The sequence below is a fragment of the Gouania willdenowi genome, chromosome 11 (genome assembly GCF_900634775.1).
Source record: "Gouania willdenowi chromosome 11, fGouWil2.1, whole genome shotgun sequence".
Lineage (NCBI taxonomy): Eukaryota > Metazoa > Chordata > Actinopteri > Blenniiformes > Gobiesocidae > Gouania > Gouania willdenowi.
In genome coordinates, this window is record NC_041054.1 from 14,622,269 (window position 1) to 14,636,490 (window position 14,222).

At 37.1% G+C, this 14,222-nt stretch overlaps 1 protein-coding gene across 2 annotated transcripts in view; it reads left to right on the forward strand.

Moving 5' to 3' along the window:
- The window catches only part of vps50 (VPS50 subunit of EARP/GARPII complex), a 115,570-nt gene that overhangs the window by 22,377 nt on the left and 78,971 nt on the right, over positions 1-14,222 (forward strand). For both annotated transcript variants that reach the window (XM_028461346.1, XM_028461347.1), the window contains exons 5-9: positions 541-594; positions 8,825-8,895; positions 9,753-9,870; positions 10,185-10,220; positions 10,711-10,793. In XM_028461346.1, the coding sequence (XP_028317147.1) occupies positions 541-594; positions 8,825-8,895; positions 9,753-9,870; positions 10,185-10,220; positions 10,711-10,793 (362 nt within the window). The remainder of the gene's footprint in view (positions 1-540; positions 595-8,824; positions 8,896-9,752; positions 9,871-10,184; positions 10,221-10,710; positions 10,794-14,222) is intronic.

Sequence of the window (14,222 nt, forward strand, 5' to 3'; positions counted from 1 at the left end):
GAGCTGGGTGTGTTGTACTCCATTAATATTTATTTTCTTCTTTTTTTTCTTAATATTAAAAAACCTCCACATTTATTTTGTTATACGAGACAACTAAGAACTAATTGGTTAAATGAGCCACTACTGTCAATAAATGTTTTCTGTCAATAAACAGAATTGGAACCTTTTCATATCAACATTCAATACACGATGTTATCTGGAATAGCTTAAAATAAATGCGCAAAGGCACAGAGCAAAATGTATATAGGCAATCACATGACACCTACTGAACAAAGAGACTGCATTTTAATACCTTAAATACATTTTTTGAAAGAATGAAATTAAATCTAGACATTTCATTAAAAGCTATACATTCCTTGCATTTTGGATGCAGACAAAAGTGATGCAGTGATTACTATTCCTGCCTCACTCTCAGGAGCCAGACTGCATTGTTGAAAAGGCTATTGTGGAGTGATGTTTGTAAAAGATACAAAAAAATAGCTTTCTCTCATCTTTTAATTTCATTTCTCATCTTAACTTTCTTTTTCTGTCCAACTGTAGGTTTCTAAAAAGGTGGCTGATCTTATTCTGGAGAAGCAACCTTCTTACGTCAAGGTAAGTGTCCACCATCAGCTGATGTCCACAATAGTCAGTGTCCTTTGGGCCAAGACGGTCACTTTCAAACATCTCAGAACTGTTTCAGCTCCTTGTGTGTAATACTCGATGTTTTTTTCCTAAAATGTGGCATCTTATGAAGGACCTTCAGAATATTTATATATCATCAGGTTTTTTTTTCATTGATGCTTTCAGCAGATGTGTTAACTACTGACAAAATATGTATCTAACTCTAGTTACCATGGAAATAAGAATACCTCAGACTCTCTTTGGGGAAAAAAAGAAGAATTTGAGACAGTGAAATTAAAATCCTGTCCCATTCTTCCTTGTGCTTTGAATGTGAAATTATCTGAAATGAGAGCTCGCCTCAGTCAAATGGAGGCGTCTTTTTGTTTTGGAGCACTCTTTCTGGGCGAAGTAGCCCTTTAACCACCGTCAGTATCCCTCAAACTAGATAAGAAGGTAAACAGGGCAGTTGTTCCATTCATATTCACACATTCATTTTGTGTATGTGTGCGCGTGTGCGTGTGTGTGTGACTTTGGCCATGAATAATTGAGTTGATCCTGAAATCCTTTACATGAATGCAGATACATAGTAACAGGATTATTTAGCTGATTTATGAGAAGATGTTACTGTGTCGGGCCCCCTTGTTAAAATACCGTAGTGTTTACATGTCCATTATAAAGATTAAACACAATAAGAAACCTCTCTGGCAATTGTTTTTGGGAACATCTTTCCTATGGGTTTTTTATTGACAAATTTGAGTGATTTTATTTTCAAAGAAACACACTTAAACCCCACTCGTCAGGAATAATACTCTGGCGCGATATTAAATAATTCACACGCTGATGGACTATTGAGCTATTTCATTTGATTAAAGGAGCTACTTGAGACTTTTTCGACCAGATAATATGACCCAGTTCTGATAAAAATACCTTTGAGTTCAACTGTAGATAAGTTATGTTTATCATTTTTTCTAACAATAACATTATGATTCATATAGAGCTTTTCAAGACACTCTAAGTTAAACTTTATTCATTCAATTAGCAGTCATAATAGTGGTGGTAAGCTATGTACTGTATGTATATCTCTAAGTGTTTCCCCAAAGACACACAACAACCTCTACAACTGCCCTTTACAGTGACTTTTATTTTGTTATCAATCCATCACGATAGTGGCTTATTATAGGTTCTTATTAACTCACGACCACTCTGGAGATAGAAAACACTCTTGGAAAGAAATTTTAAAAAGCTGCAGACTTTGAAGCATGTTGTTTGAAATACAAACAGGGTGAGTAGCTATTTCATCAGATATGTTCAGCACAGCAGACCTGCCACCAGAATTCCTGAACAGTTGAAAAATTCTCATAAAATGAATTCTGTTAGAAGGTAAACAAAACACTACATAAATACATATTGATTACCTTCAGAATTCCTTTGTGGGGCTGCATTAGGCTGCTTGCCATAAGCTACTTCCTCTCTGGTCTGTCCACACCCACCACAGTACCATTTTCCAGGGGAAATAGAGGGCACTTCTGTATTGGCCGCTTTCCAAGGAATGTACAATATTCCTGGAGAAGTCCACAAATAAGATGCTCTGTGACATAAACCGCAATCTATTGGCTGATGGAGATAGTCGTCCTTCTACTCCGCTTCAGGTTAATGGAGATTCACAGGTGTTTTGATGATACACATGAACTCACCTCCTCCTGCTCCACATCCGCATATCCCTCCATTTAAAGCTTTTTATGGTCAGTTTTGTGGTTTGTTTGTGGTTCATGGTAAGGCTGGGCGATATATCGAGTTTTTAATAAATATCGATACATTTATTGAAGATACAGTATATAGCATAGGATTATCGTAGTATCGATATAATTCACGTAACATTAAATGTTTCTTCTGTAGAGCCGCCATTATGCCTTTTTCTCTTCTGTTTATCTTAACCCCGCCCAGCCTCTCTCCCGCTCTGTCCCTGAGTGAAACTCAACACACACGCGCTGACTAAACACCCCCTCCTCCTTTCATTCACCTCTGCAGCCGCAGCGACAACTCTATGAGACGGAGTCAAGAAGTTAGTTCGTAAAAAAAGAATAATGGGTAAATAATTTGTAATGGTTTGGCTTCAGAATGTCACTGTGGGCGAGTGAATGAGTACGTGCTGGAGTAGATGTGTGTGCGCTGTAGAGATCCGGTGGTCTCCGCTGGTCGATAACGCTATAAACAGGACTTGTATGCAAGGGGATGCTCAAACACTGCTTATGTCGTTTCAGACGGGACGGTAACAGAAAAGTAACATTAAGCTTCGTCCTTTCGCTCTGTACGTATCAGGAAAAAGGCAGGTCTGACTGAACTCTGACCGTATGTTACCATGGCTCCCTTAAAGGAACAGTCCTCAGAAGGTGACCATTACAGCGCGTGTGTGTTAATAGTGGCAACAGTTTATATATTCTGTTTCTGATAAATTCATAATTGTCAGTAATAATAAATAAATAACTGATAGTTAATTGTAATAATTAAAAAAAAAAAAAAACTAAACAGCACTGTGCTCAGCTGAAGTTGTTTTTAAAATGTGCACAAATGCACATAATTTGTTTTCTAAATGTTGATATTGTTCTCTACATCTGTGTTCTTTTGTGAAATTTGACATGTGGCTTTAACTGACTTAACTTATTTTAAGGGTTTGCCCCTGAAAAAAGAAACTAACAGGTATGCTATGCTATAATAGTTAGGGGAAACACCCATTACATCACAGAGAAAACATCAATATATATTGCGTATTGCCATTCTGGTTTGTTTGTATGCATTACAAAATCTTCTCAAGGCAAGGGCAAAATACTGAGATATATATTGTGTATCATGATATAGCATGAAAATATCTAGATATTTAAAAAAAAAAAGGGCCATATCGCCCAGCCCTAGTTCATGGTGAGTTTGTTCTTTGTTCAGGGTTTGTGCTTTTTGATGCTTTGTTCATGCTTTGTTGTTCGTTTGTGGTTCATTCGTGCTTCTTGGATCATTTGTGGTCCATGGGTCATTTATGACTCGTTTAGGGCTTGAGATTTTTTCATGTTACGTTCATACTTTGTGGTTCATTCGGGATTCCCAGTTTGTTTTCTGGTTCGTTTGTTTTTCATGGTTGTTTGTGCTTCGTTCAATGCTTTTGTGGTTTGTTTGGAGTTGGCGGTTTGTTAGAGGTTCGTATTGCATTTGGGTCCGTTCGCGGTTCATTTGTGGTTCATTGGGGTTTCAACTCAGAGTTCCTTCCAACCTCAAATCCTAAACAAATTCTTCGGTCTTACTCTAAATTGTTTTCAATAGATTTGGACACGTAAGCTATCGAAACGTACGCATAATTCCTGTACGTTTTGCTATGTTTTGTTTTTTTTAATAACTTTTTGACTTATTATTATTAGGGGAGTGGTGGCCTAGTGGTGGGTTTGGGGGCGTCATTGGAAATGCTGGCTGGATGAAGTTAGGTTTTTCTTTTTTCCCAACAGCTAAATAGGGATGTGCTTCAGCTATGCATCCTCACTTGCATTTTCTTCAGGAAATGCAAATATTCTAGTTGCCCTTTATTCTTGCTTCTAAATGCCTGTTTGGGTGGTGGGGTGTTTTTGGGTCATTTTTTACTGTTGGGTCGGATTTTGACAAAATATTAACCAAAGATAGGAGGAGAGGCGGATCAATATACTGATTCTGGATCAATTTAAAAAATAAAAAGTCTCTATCTCTCATCAGTGACAAAATTTCAACAATTCATATCTCAGTTCGTAAATGACCGATCTTTATGAAAATGTACCTGGTTATGTTGGGTTGGTTTCTCAATTACCCCATTGAGTTGATACAGAGTGATCATTTTGTTGCAGTTTAAAAAAAAAATAAAAAAATGGGCCTGCCCATACATTTGGACAAACTGCATGGTTATTAATGGGGATAGAAATTTCTGTTACAAGCCTGTAAGTGTGAAGGATCATGGTACCATGATCAGGATCACTGTTCCACATAAATGAATATTTGACAGTGCTTTTGTTTCTATTGTTAAGCACTTAGTGTTGCATTTCATGTATGAAAAGTGCTATATAAACAAAGTTTTAGTTGATTGTTACATGTGCATCTGAAAGAGGTTTGCAGTTGAAACTCCATCTGTGCTGTGTAGAAGCGCATTAATCCAGCTAATTGACTGACCTGTGTGATCCCACCCAATACCCTCTTGTGACACTTAGGAAGGGCACCCTAGGGTTCTTAATGTAGAAGGTTATGGAGTAGTCACAGCTTTCATTATGCTCTCCATTTCACTCAGATCCTCATCTTGGCTCCATTTTTTTTTTATTTCAAAACCTTGATTTAGGTTTTCAAAGGTGATGGATGTACCTTTATTTCCCATTAGATTAAAATGGGATAGTCTGAGGTAGACAGGCGATTTAAAGTCTATTTTTACCTCATCTTTTAAAAAGAGGCAGTTTAGAATTGAGTGTCAGCAGCAAGGCCTTTTAAACCTGCCTTATTGCTTTGCTGGGATTCAGCTTGTAATGAATGAGCTTGAGTGGCTGTAACCAGGTCAACCAGCAGCATTAGAGATGAATGGTTTTGGACTCTTTGATTTTCCTTTACTGCAAACACTTACCGTTCTTTCACACTGAACCTTGCAAACCTTCTGTATTCTGACCACAGTGCAGGGCTAGGTGTGGAATATTACAAACGTTGTTGTGCAGGGCCTCATTTGCTACGGCCCACACGTAACAGCGTGAAGCACTGAATCATTTGCACTTTAGTCTTGGTGTAAAGCTACCTTTGGCTCACTGTCACTAATACCAGAAAGCCAGTGCGTGTGCTACCTTTGCTGATACCACATTAGGATGGAGGCATGGAGAATGGAGTCTCTGTATAGATGTTTGTGTACAAGAACACACCTATTGGGTTGTTGAAGATGAATGTGATCATTTAAAAGTATCGATTCACTCAACTCTCGATGCGATTTGATTCATGATACTGGGTTCACAATACAATTCTCTGACCATTTATTTTACAAAATGAGATTTTAGACAAATGATCACTGAAAGATATTCCTTTATTTTTTCCGGAAAATAGGTAGAAATACTGTACTATTTCTTTTATCTTCATTGTCAAAATAATCCCGTGATAAACTATTCAAACAATGCAATTTAACTCAAAATAATCCTGGCTGAAATAAAAAAGGAATATTACAAATGAAGAAGAAGCCTATTAGTTTTGATCCTGGCTCTACTCTAAACAATGCAAAACTGCATAATGGTTCCTTTTGTTTTTAAAAGTGCAACTGAAAATTTAGTTTGTGTCTTAACAATTGAACTTTAAAAAAACAGTCAGTGTACTGTATTTACATCAGATATTTGTTTCGACCAGCAGTGGGCGCTAGTAACCCAGTGGTCAGTTGGCATGCAGATATTCTAGCAGTGAAGAAGAGATGCTATGCGCTAGCACAGAGAGCTAATAGAGGAAAGTGACTTTTACAGATATTCACGTAATATTACAGATATTCTTTCGATGCTAAAGTGGTAAGGAATCATTTATGAACATTTTTAAGAGTAGAAGGCAATTCCGCCTGCCGTCTACGCTTCTGGACTGATAATTTATCTTCGACATGATGAGTGCCGTTGTTTGTATCAGGCATTTTCTTCCAAGCTACTTGCTTACAATGATTTGACCAATCGTGGCAAGGTCAGGTCCAACGTCACTCTCTAGGTTGCCAGTTTGTTATTACAAACAAATGCATTGCTGAATAGATTACTGGAAATGCGCCCTGCAGTTTTGATGCACAGCAGTACCAGTAACATGCAAGTGGGGTTGCAAGGTTGGGGGCCCTAAGTCTGGCCGCTTAGTCCTGCGTATAGGCTGGGCCGGCCATGCCTGGTGCCGACTCCCACGTCACGTAGTTCAAACAAGAGAAGGATAAATAGATAGCGCCCTCTGCTGTTTAAAAAAGTACTGCAATTAAATTTTTAGAGTATCGATTTTAACCGTGATACCTATGAATCGATTTTTAATTGCCATACGATTAATCTTTACATCCCGATTGAAAAGCCTGCTTCAGCTGTGAGACTGAAAATATCTGCTCTCTGAGAGCCTAAATAATTTTTGCATTAGAATGTAGACAGGATAGGTTTCAGGGCACGAGTGCATAGTTAATGTGCTGCAGGGTTACAGAGAAGACCTCTTATGAATACATGAATAACGAAACTCGGAGAAACGTCTCTGTGAGTAACAGCAGTTCTTCTTCTTTCACCTCCACTTCCCACACAAGAGTTTTGTTTGTGAATCTTGTTGAAGTAATGTAATACATAAAAGGCACTTTTTCCCTGTGTACAGTATGTACGGTACTCATCTGTCATGCATCTTTAGTTTTTTGTAATCTAATTGCGGCTGAAATACTCTCCTTCTCGCTCCTCACTGTATGATCAATCTTACCAGTGTCTCCATGTACTGTTACTGCTGCTCCTCTTACAAAAGCGAAGCTGATGGATCCTTCTGTTTTGTACAAGGTTAAGTGTGGTTCACAGATTGGGTCAGACAGCTCTCAGCTTGAATGAAAGAACAACAAATTGGAAATACAAGTTATTTTCTGAGCAGTATTTTTGTACCTATTCCAGCACTCTCTCTGTAGATTTCAGGTTTTTGTTTACACGCCAAATTACGGAAGTGTTTTGTTTTGCAACACAGGACTGCTGTTTATTTCAGACTGTAAGACAAGTATTATCTGTGTGGTTTTTTTGGGAAAATTTTGTTTCTATCGAGCTGTCATCTTGACTAGGTTCTGAAATATTTGGGGAAAGAGATACAGTATGCCAATAGTGTGGTAAGCTTTCTTATATCTTTGACTACAATTATAAGGGATAGAACAACATTGTTTATAATGTATGTACAGCTCGTTTCATATCGGAATCTGCAAAAAAGAAAACTCAATTTATCAGACTGTCCCAAACCCTAATATTATCCCTTTACTTAAAAAAAACTTAATACTTATTAGTAAACATATATATATATATATATATATATATATATATATATATATATATATATATATATAAATGGACAATTCTAGAGATATTGTAGTTGAGTACCCAACTCTACCCTTCTCTTAACCCAACTGATTCGCAAATTGTAGAGTCAACAGGTGATTTTTTTTATAGGAGAGTGGGGCCAATAGTGGTTGATGTGAGAAGCTACTAAAACATTACAAACCACCATTCTCAGCAAATAGCAAAATTGTAGCAGTTGAGTTTCAACCCATATAGGGCAGACACCCTTAAGTTTTCCAACAAAATATGTCATATTGAAATACTTTGAAAATGTCAACATTTGGACTAGAATCAGTCAACTAAACTACTACTACCAAATATATTTGTTTTCAGCAGAAAAAAAGTGGTTTGGGGCTTTAGTTACTCTTTAAGAGTGCAAAATATTCCAAGCGGTAGCATCATTTGGCTTCTTAGAGCCAACTTTAGTTTCTCAACTTTCACAAATGGCCTACATTTTGTTTTACTAACAAGTAACATAGCAATTCAAACTGCTTTTGTTGATTTGCTTATCTTTTCTACCAGCTTCTTTTTGACCGTACTTGAAGCCATGCTGATGAACTCTTAGCATACTTCACCTAAATCTGCAATGTCACACTACATCAAGAAAAACTAAATAACATTTAAAGGGAATAAAGGAGTTCTGGAAATTCACTGTAGATATTTTCTTACTTGGGGCTGCAATTTTCTTTAAGTTTGTCAACATAAGACTTGGTTGAGGATGGCATTTAAACTAGCTCTGTATTTTTTTTTGTGTGGGTTTCAATGTTGGATGAAAAGGAAATAAAATAAACGAATGAATGACTCTCTTTCATCTGTCCACTTGCTCTCAGCAGAGGTCATTTAAGTGGTGAAGTAACTGAACTCTCTGAGGGCTCATTGATCTTTTTTGTTGTTTGAAAGTTTTTTCTTTTAAACTTATTTATTCTTATTCTTTATTCTTCTGATACATGTCTTGGCCAACTTTATGATTTGTAAGATCTGTCTCCTCACAACAGGGAGCCTCTTACAGGCGATTGTGTGAGAATTGCTTTTCATGCCTTTGCAGTGCTTATTGGTGGAAGCAATTGACTTAAAACTTTAGAGTTAGTTTTATGTAGAAATTTCACACGCAATAACATTCTTCTGAAAAAGTCAGTAAACCAAATTTTCTGTGATTTTTCTGATTTTGTTCACAGGAACTGGAAAGAGTGACGGCGTTACAAACCAGCCTGCAGCTGGCAGCGGTGATTTGCACTAATGCACGAAGGTAATATCATTAGTTCACCCTGTGTGATTGCCTTCAAACAGCCAATACAAAGTTGATCTTCATGTTAAGTACCTTCTCAAAGCTGCGACAGCTCTACTTTCTCTAATTTGCAGTCCATTGATATCATTTTATATGGAAAAGGTAGTTCTTTTGTCACCAAATTGACATGAACAATTTTGCTTGCAAGCCACTGTTTGTAATGTCTTTCAAAGTTACTGTACAAAATGGTACTTTTGCTTCACATTTTTGTTTTAACAGGCCGGAAAGAAAATAGCATGCAAAAGTTAGTTTGAAGGAGGTTGAGAACCTTTTTATTTTTAACTAACTCACCCACACCCACATATTTCAGCAATTATAACTATCCGAAGTTTACGTGTCCGATGGTTAGGCCTTCCTGTTTACAGACAGCAAAGAATTATTTTAGCAGACTGGACCAGTCTTTTTGGCAGATAAAGCTGTGTTTCCTTAAGCATTCAGTAATTTTTGCCTGTAATTCATTAGTGTGGAAAGTATATAGGACCGTAAGGGTATGTTGGGTGTTTGTTTTTTCATTTTCAGTGTCTTTAACACTAAAAGTAAATATTTAAAAGCTTAAAAATGCTTCTATAAATCACACCACATTTCCAGTCTTGTAACAATTCTTTTGTTTTTGCTATGTACACATTTTATTTGAGCTGTGTCAGATTACATATTATCTTCCTGGGTAACACCGGGGTTACACATTTATTTATCTTTCACATTCAGATAGGTAGAAATCGTACTGGTCTATTACCTGTTAGGCATAATCTGCTTGCGTGTGACCTAATTGTACAAGATTCAAACCTGTCATATTAACGTACAAGACATGTGTTGGTTAGGCAACTGAGCGTTTCAAAGGAGGGATTCACAGAGGCTAGCCTGGGTTTACTGGCCAATCAGAGAAGGCGACAACTGCTGACAGGCCTGCTCAAGTCTCTGAGGACCATCAAGACTTTGGTAAATCAACACATTGGACACTTATGTAAGCCTGGCTTGTTACTGATACTTATTTATTCAATGATTGGATACGCAGCGAACCTTTGTAAATGTGACAAATTTATTTCTTGTGTATAAATAAACGCTGTCGAAGAATATTAAAAAAAACTTTTGTTTACTACTGCTTAATTAATTCAGCAACTGCCTCCTAACCTTGGAATTAAAGTAGAGATCATTACAGCAAGGGAAAAGCAGTTGGGCAAGATTTGTGTTTGAGATCAACCCCAACCTCCCATGTGGTATTGATGGTCTCCACGCCTTTCTTTCTCTCACAGCAAAGGACTGATGTAAGACTCAGCGAGATGCTAGAGGTATGGTAACACACGCACGCACACACACGCACGCACGCACACACACACGCACACAAATGCAGAGATGCTCATTATTGAGTAGAAAGGTCGAACATCAGTAGGGATTCAGCACTGAAAGTTAAACCCACACACTCACTGGATGCTTTGACAAATGCCTATCCATTGTGAAGGTCAGCTAAGTTTATGAAAAGGATTCGACAACCACCATGTTATGTCTCAGGAAGTCTTGACTCTCAGTGCTCATCTTCTTCTATAAAATGGTACAAATTTAAATGACAAAATTCACATTCTTTACCACTGCGTTGCTTTTGTCTATATACAATAAAAACCCCAATTAAAATAATAATAATAATATTAATAATAAATATCTTAAGAGGCTGTCCAATTGATTACTTACGACTCATATTTTTATCAACTTTGGGACGTTAGCAAAGGTAACATTTACCTTGTTTTTATTTAATTGCTTTTACCTTTTATTTTCTGTTTTCAGGAGGAAGACTATCCAGGTGCCATCCAGCTTTGTTTGGAATGTCAGAAGGCTGCCAGCACCTTCAAACACTACAGCTGCATCAGGTACAGAAGGAGAAGATTAATGAGCTCTCTACTCTCATGTGCTATCGATGCTGACTTTAATTTATGGCATTTTCAGTCATTAAGATAATGTTCTATAGATTTTGTCTTTAGAGTGGCATCAAGGTTGCTATTAAAAGCTAAATGTCAAGGACTGGCATGTGGACAAATCTGTGACTTTAAGCATAATGCCCCAATTAAAACAGTGTCAGTTTTTGTATTTTCTTTAATTTGTTCTGGAGCAGCTTATAGTGTGTTTGAATGCTTCCCTCACTGACATACACACCTGATCTTTTGTAAATTGTAAGTCACATGTGGAAGTTTGGCAATCTGCAACCTTTCATTTCATCAACATTGACTTAGACTTTTTCAAATTAAAATAATGGAAAAGACACACATGCAAATGCTATTTCCTTTAAATAATAATAATAAAAAAAACCAATAGGAACTAAATACTACTTTTTAAAAACAGTGAATCTAGTGTGGCATTTGAGTGACAGATTGATTTCTGGGAAAAAGGGAGTTAATAATATGCTCAACTGATTTTTTGTGGTGTGGAAAATTCCTCCTACTCACGGCTGCCGCAGTTTGTGATGCTATCACTTGGCTTTTTACCTTAATCGAGCAGGGAAGGCTACGGTTGTGCTCTTTAATTGACCTGATAGGAGTGCACTAAATACACTTAACTTTTTAGATGCCCAACATATAAAGCAGCCATAACGAGGCTTTTAATCTAGCTTATATTTTTTATTGTTGATATACTTAAACTGTACACTGCCATTGCAACGTGTAGCCCTCGTTATATTCTGGACAAAAAGCATCTGCGATCTTTATTTTTGTTTTACTATGTCAGCCATCGGTTACGAAAATAATCAAAACACTGAAAACATGTAATTATCGAAGCATTGTTTTATGTTTAATATTATCAAGTCAGCAAGTCATTGACGATGGAACTTTCAAGGCCCAAACAACACCTAAAGCTACTGATAATTAAAAAAAAGAAGTGCTAATGGAAAAAACATTTTTCTACATAAATCCATTTAATTCCCCAAATCCCTGCAGGGAAGAGATTATTAATTACGATTTTGTCATTTGTTATTAATGCATTCTGTGTGATGATGGAAGAGTATGTAGGGAGGAGTTGCATCTGCACACAGCAGTGCAGGCACTGTGACTCGAGAGTATAACATACGGGGAGGTAGCAATGGTTAGTTTTGTAATAAGCTTTGAAATATTCTCCTGTGCTGAGTTGAAGGCTCGCGTTACCTAAATAAAATCCCTCTTCAATGAACACATACAAAAACAGTCCAATATACAAAATAAGACTGCAAAGGACCAACTAAATCCACAACCAAGTGCAAACTAAAGGTATTAAAATCAAAAATATTTACTGGAAAAAAGTGACAAGCTAATTCAATGGACTGGAGACAAAGACAATGATAGAGGTACAAGGGTAATGGAGATAATGCAGCAGCAGTGTTTAATCACACCTTAGATATGCAGGAATGCTAATTGGGTGATTAGTAACATCTGTGTTGAAAGAGGAGGAGCTATTCAACTTATATGCTCTAAAACAGAGGCGTATTTAGTGCCTCCTCCTGAAAAGATGCATTCCCATAGTATTTATTGTTTCGGTCATCTTCCCCCTGTGCGGTACCAAGATTATACATTATAGTATGTGTCTAATCAAGATCAATTCCCTCAGCGCTTATCCAACATTATAAAACCCCATATTTTTATCTTTTTAATTTGTTAATTTTTAACTCTCTCTCTCTCTCTCTCTCTCTCTCTCTCTCTCTCTCTCTCTCTCTCTCTCTCTCTCTCTCTCTCTCTCTAATACCCCCTGTAGTGCCATTGCGTACCTCCATTTGAGAAACACTGTTTTAGAGCAACCAAAAGCAGCACATGTTGGCATTTTGACCGAAAAAGCTGGCAAAAATGTTTTAAAGAGCAACAAAATAAATATAGTAAATGATAATGTGTTGTGTTAGGCACAGATATTCTAATAACTATATTTCAAAGATTTGAGGCCAAACTTGTAAAAACAGTGGAGGTTCCTTTAAGTCTTGTTTAGTATTTTGTCTGTAATATGTTCTGTTAGTTTATTTTCCTGCTCTTAGTTGTGTCATTGTCTGTTGGTAGAGGACTCCTGTCTGTCTTTTCACACCCCGTCACGTCAGTATGTGTGTGAGAGAGATTGAATAGCTCCTCCTCTTTCCACTTATTTACAAAATGAGATTCTTTAAAATGTGTGTTGTCATTTATTCATTCAATCTTTATGCTCTATTGTTGTTTTTTCAAAGTATTCTGATCAAAATGTTGTAGTTTGACAAAGGGGGTACTTGGATTCAGAAAAAAGAGAAAGGGGGTACTTGAGGCAAAAAATTTTGAGAACCACTACTCCAACAAACCAAGAAAAGTTAAAGATGCTGATGTAACCCTCTTTTGTTTACCAAAAGCCGATAAAAACAGTTGTGAGCTGAAAAAAAAAGTTGAGGCAACAGTTCCACCTCTGCAGTTTCATAGTAGACAATGACGCAGAGAAGAAGAGCTCTCCTAAGGGATCTTAACTCCCCCTAAACAGTGCGTGGCTGACACTCTGGTGGCTGAAGTTAGCGAGCAAATCAAGGACAGGACACACATACCCTGAGGATAGAAGAACTCTTAAACATCATTTAAATGCATTGTAGTGTAAGGCAACATAAAGTCATCCAGAAGTTTGTTGCACAATTGAGAGCAGTGACAATAAAAGTTGCTTCAGCTCTTTTGTTGAAAGTTAATGTGTTCCAGGTGACACAAGGGATATATGGTTGCTTCATAACTTGTAAAATACATAAGGGACACAGTAAAGTCTGAGCCAATTTTGTGTGTTTTGTACTTTATCTTTAACCGTTATTATAACTGTGTACTTAAAGTTTTTATTTGCCCTTTGCTGACCTGATTTTCCTACATTTGGTACTCAGTTTGCAGTTTCTTGATTCTTATCAGCTCTTTTCTTGTTCTCTCTTTCAACCCTAAGTGAAGTTAAGATGCTTAATTAGCAATTTGTTAAGGACACTGTCTCCCCTGGGCGAGAGAAGCACAAGTATAGGCTGACCTGAATAAGACCCCAAGCAAAGCAGTGATAGAGGCACGGATCGGTATGGACAAACAGCGAAAGCACTAGAGTTTAAATTGGCAACCTGGGATCAGCAAAATATTAGATTTCTCTTGAACTTTTCACTTATTAAGTTTAATGCTTTTTTCAAAAAAGAAGGAATATGTGAGTGCAGGTGTGTTGCTTGTTTGTGTCTCGTATAGAGCAATGCACAGAATGGTGCTTGCACACTGCAGTGTAAATAAGCAGAGTAATCATACCAACATGAGGGAAGGAAATACTTTTCTTGGCTAGTGTTAGTCGAATATTTTGTCATCAGGGTTGATGTGCTTTTG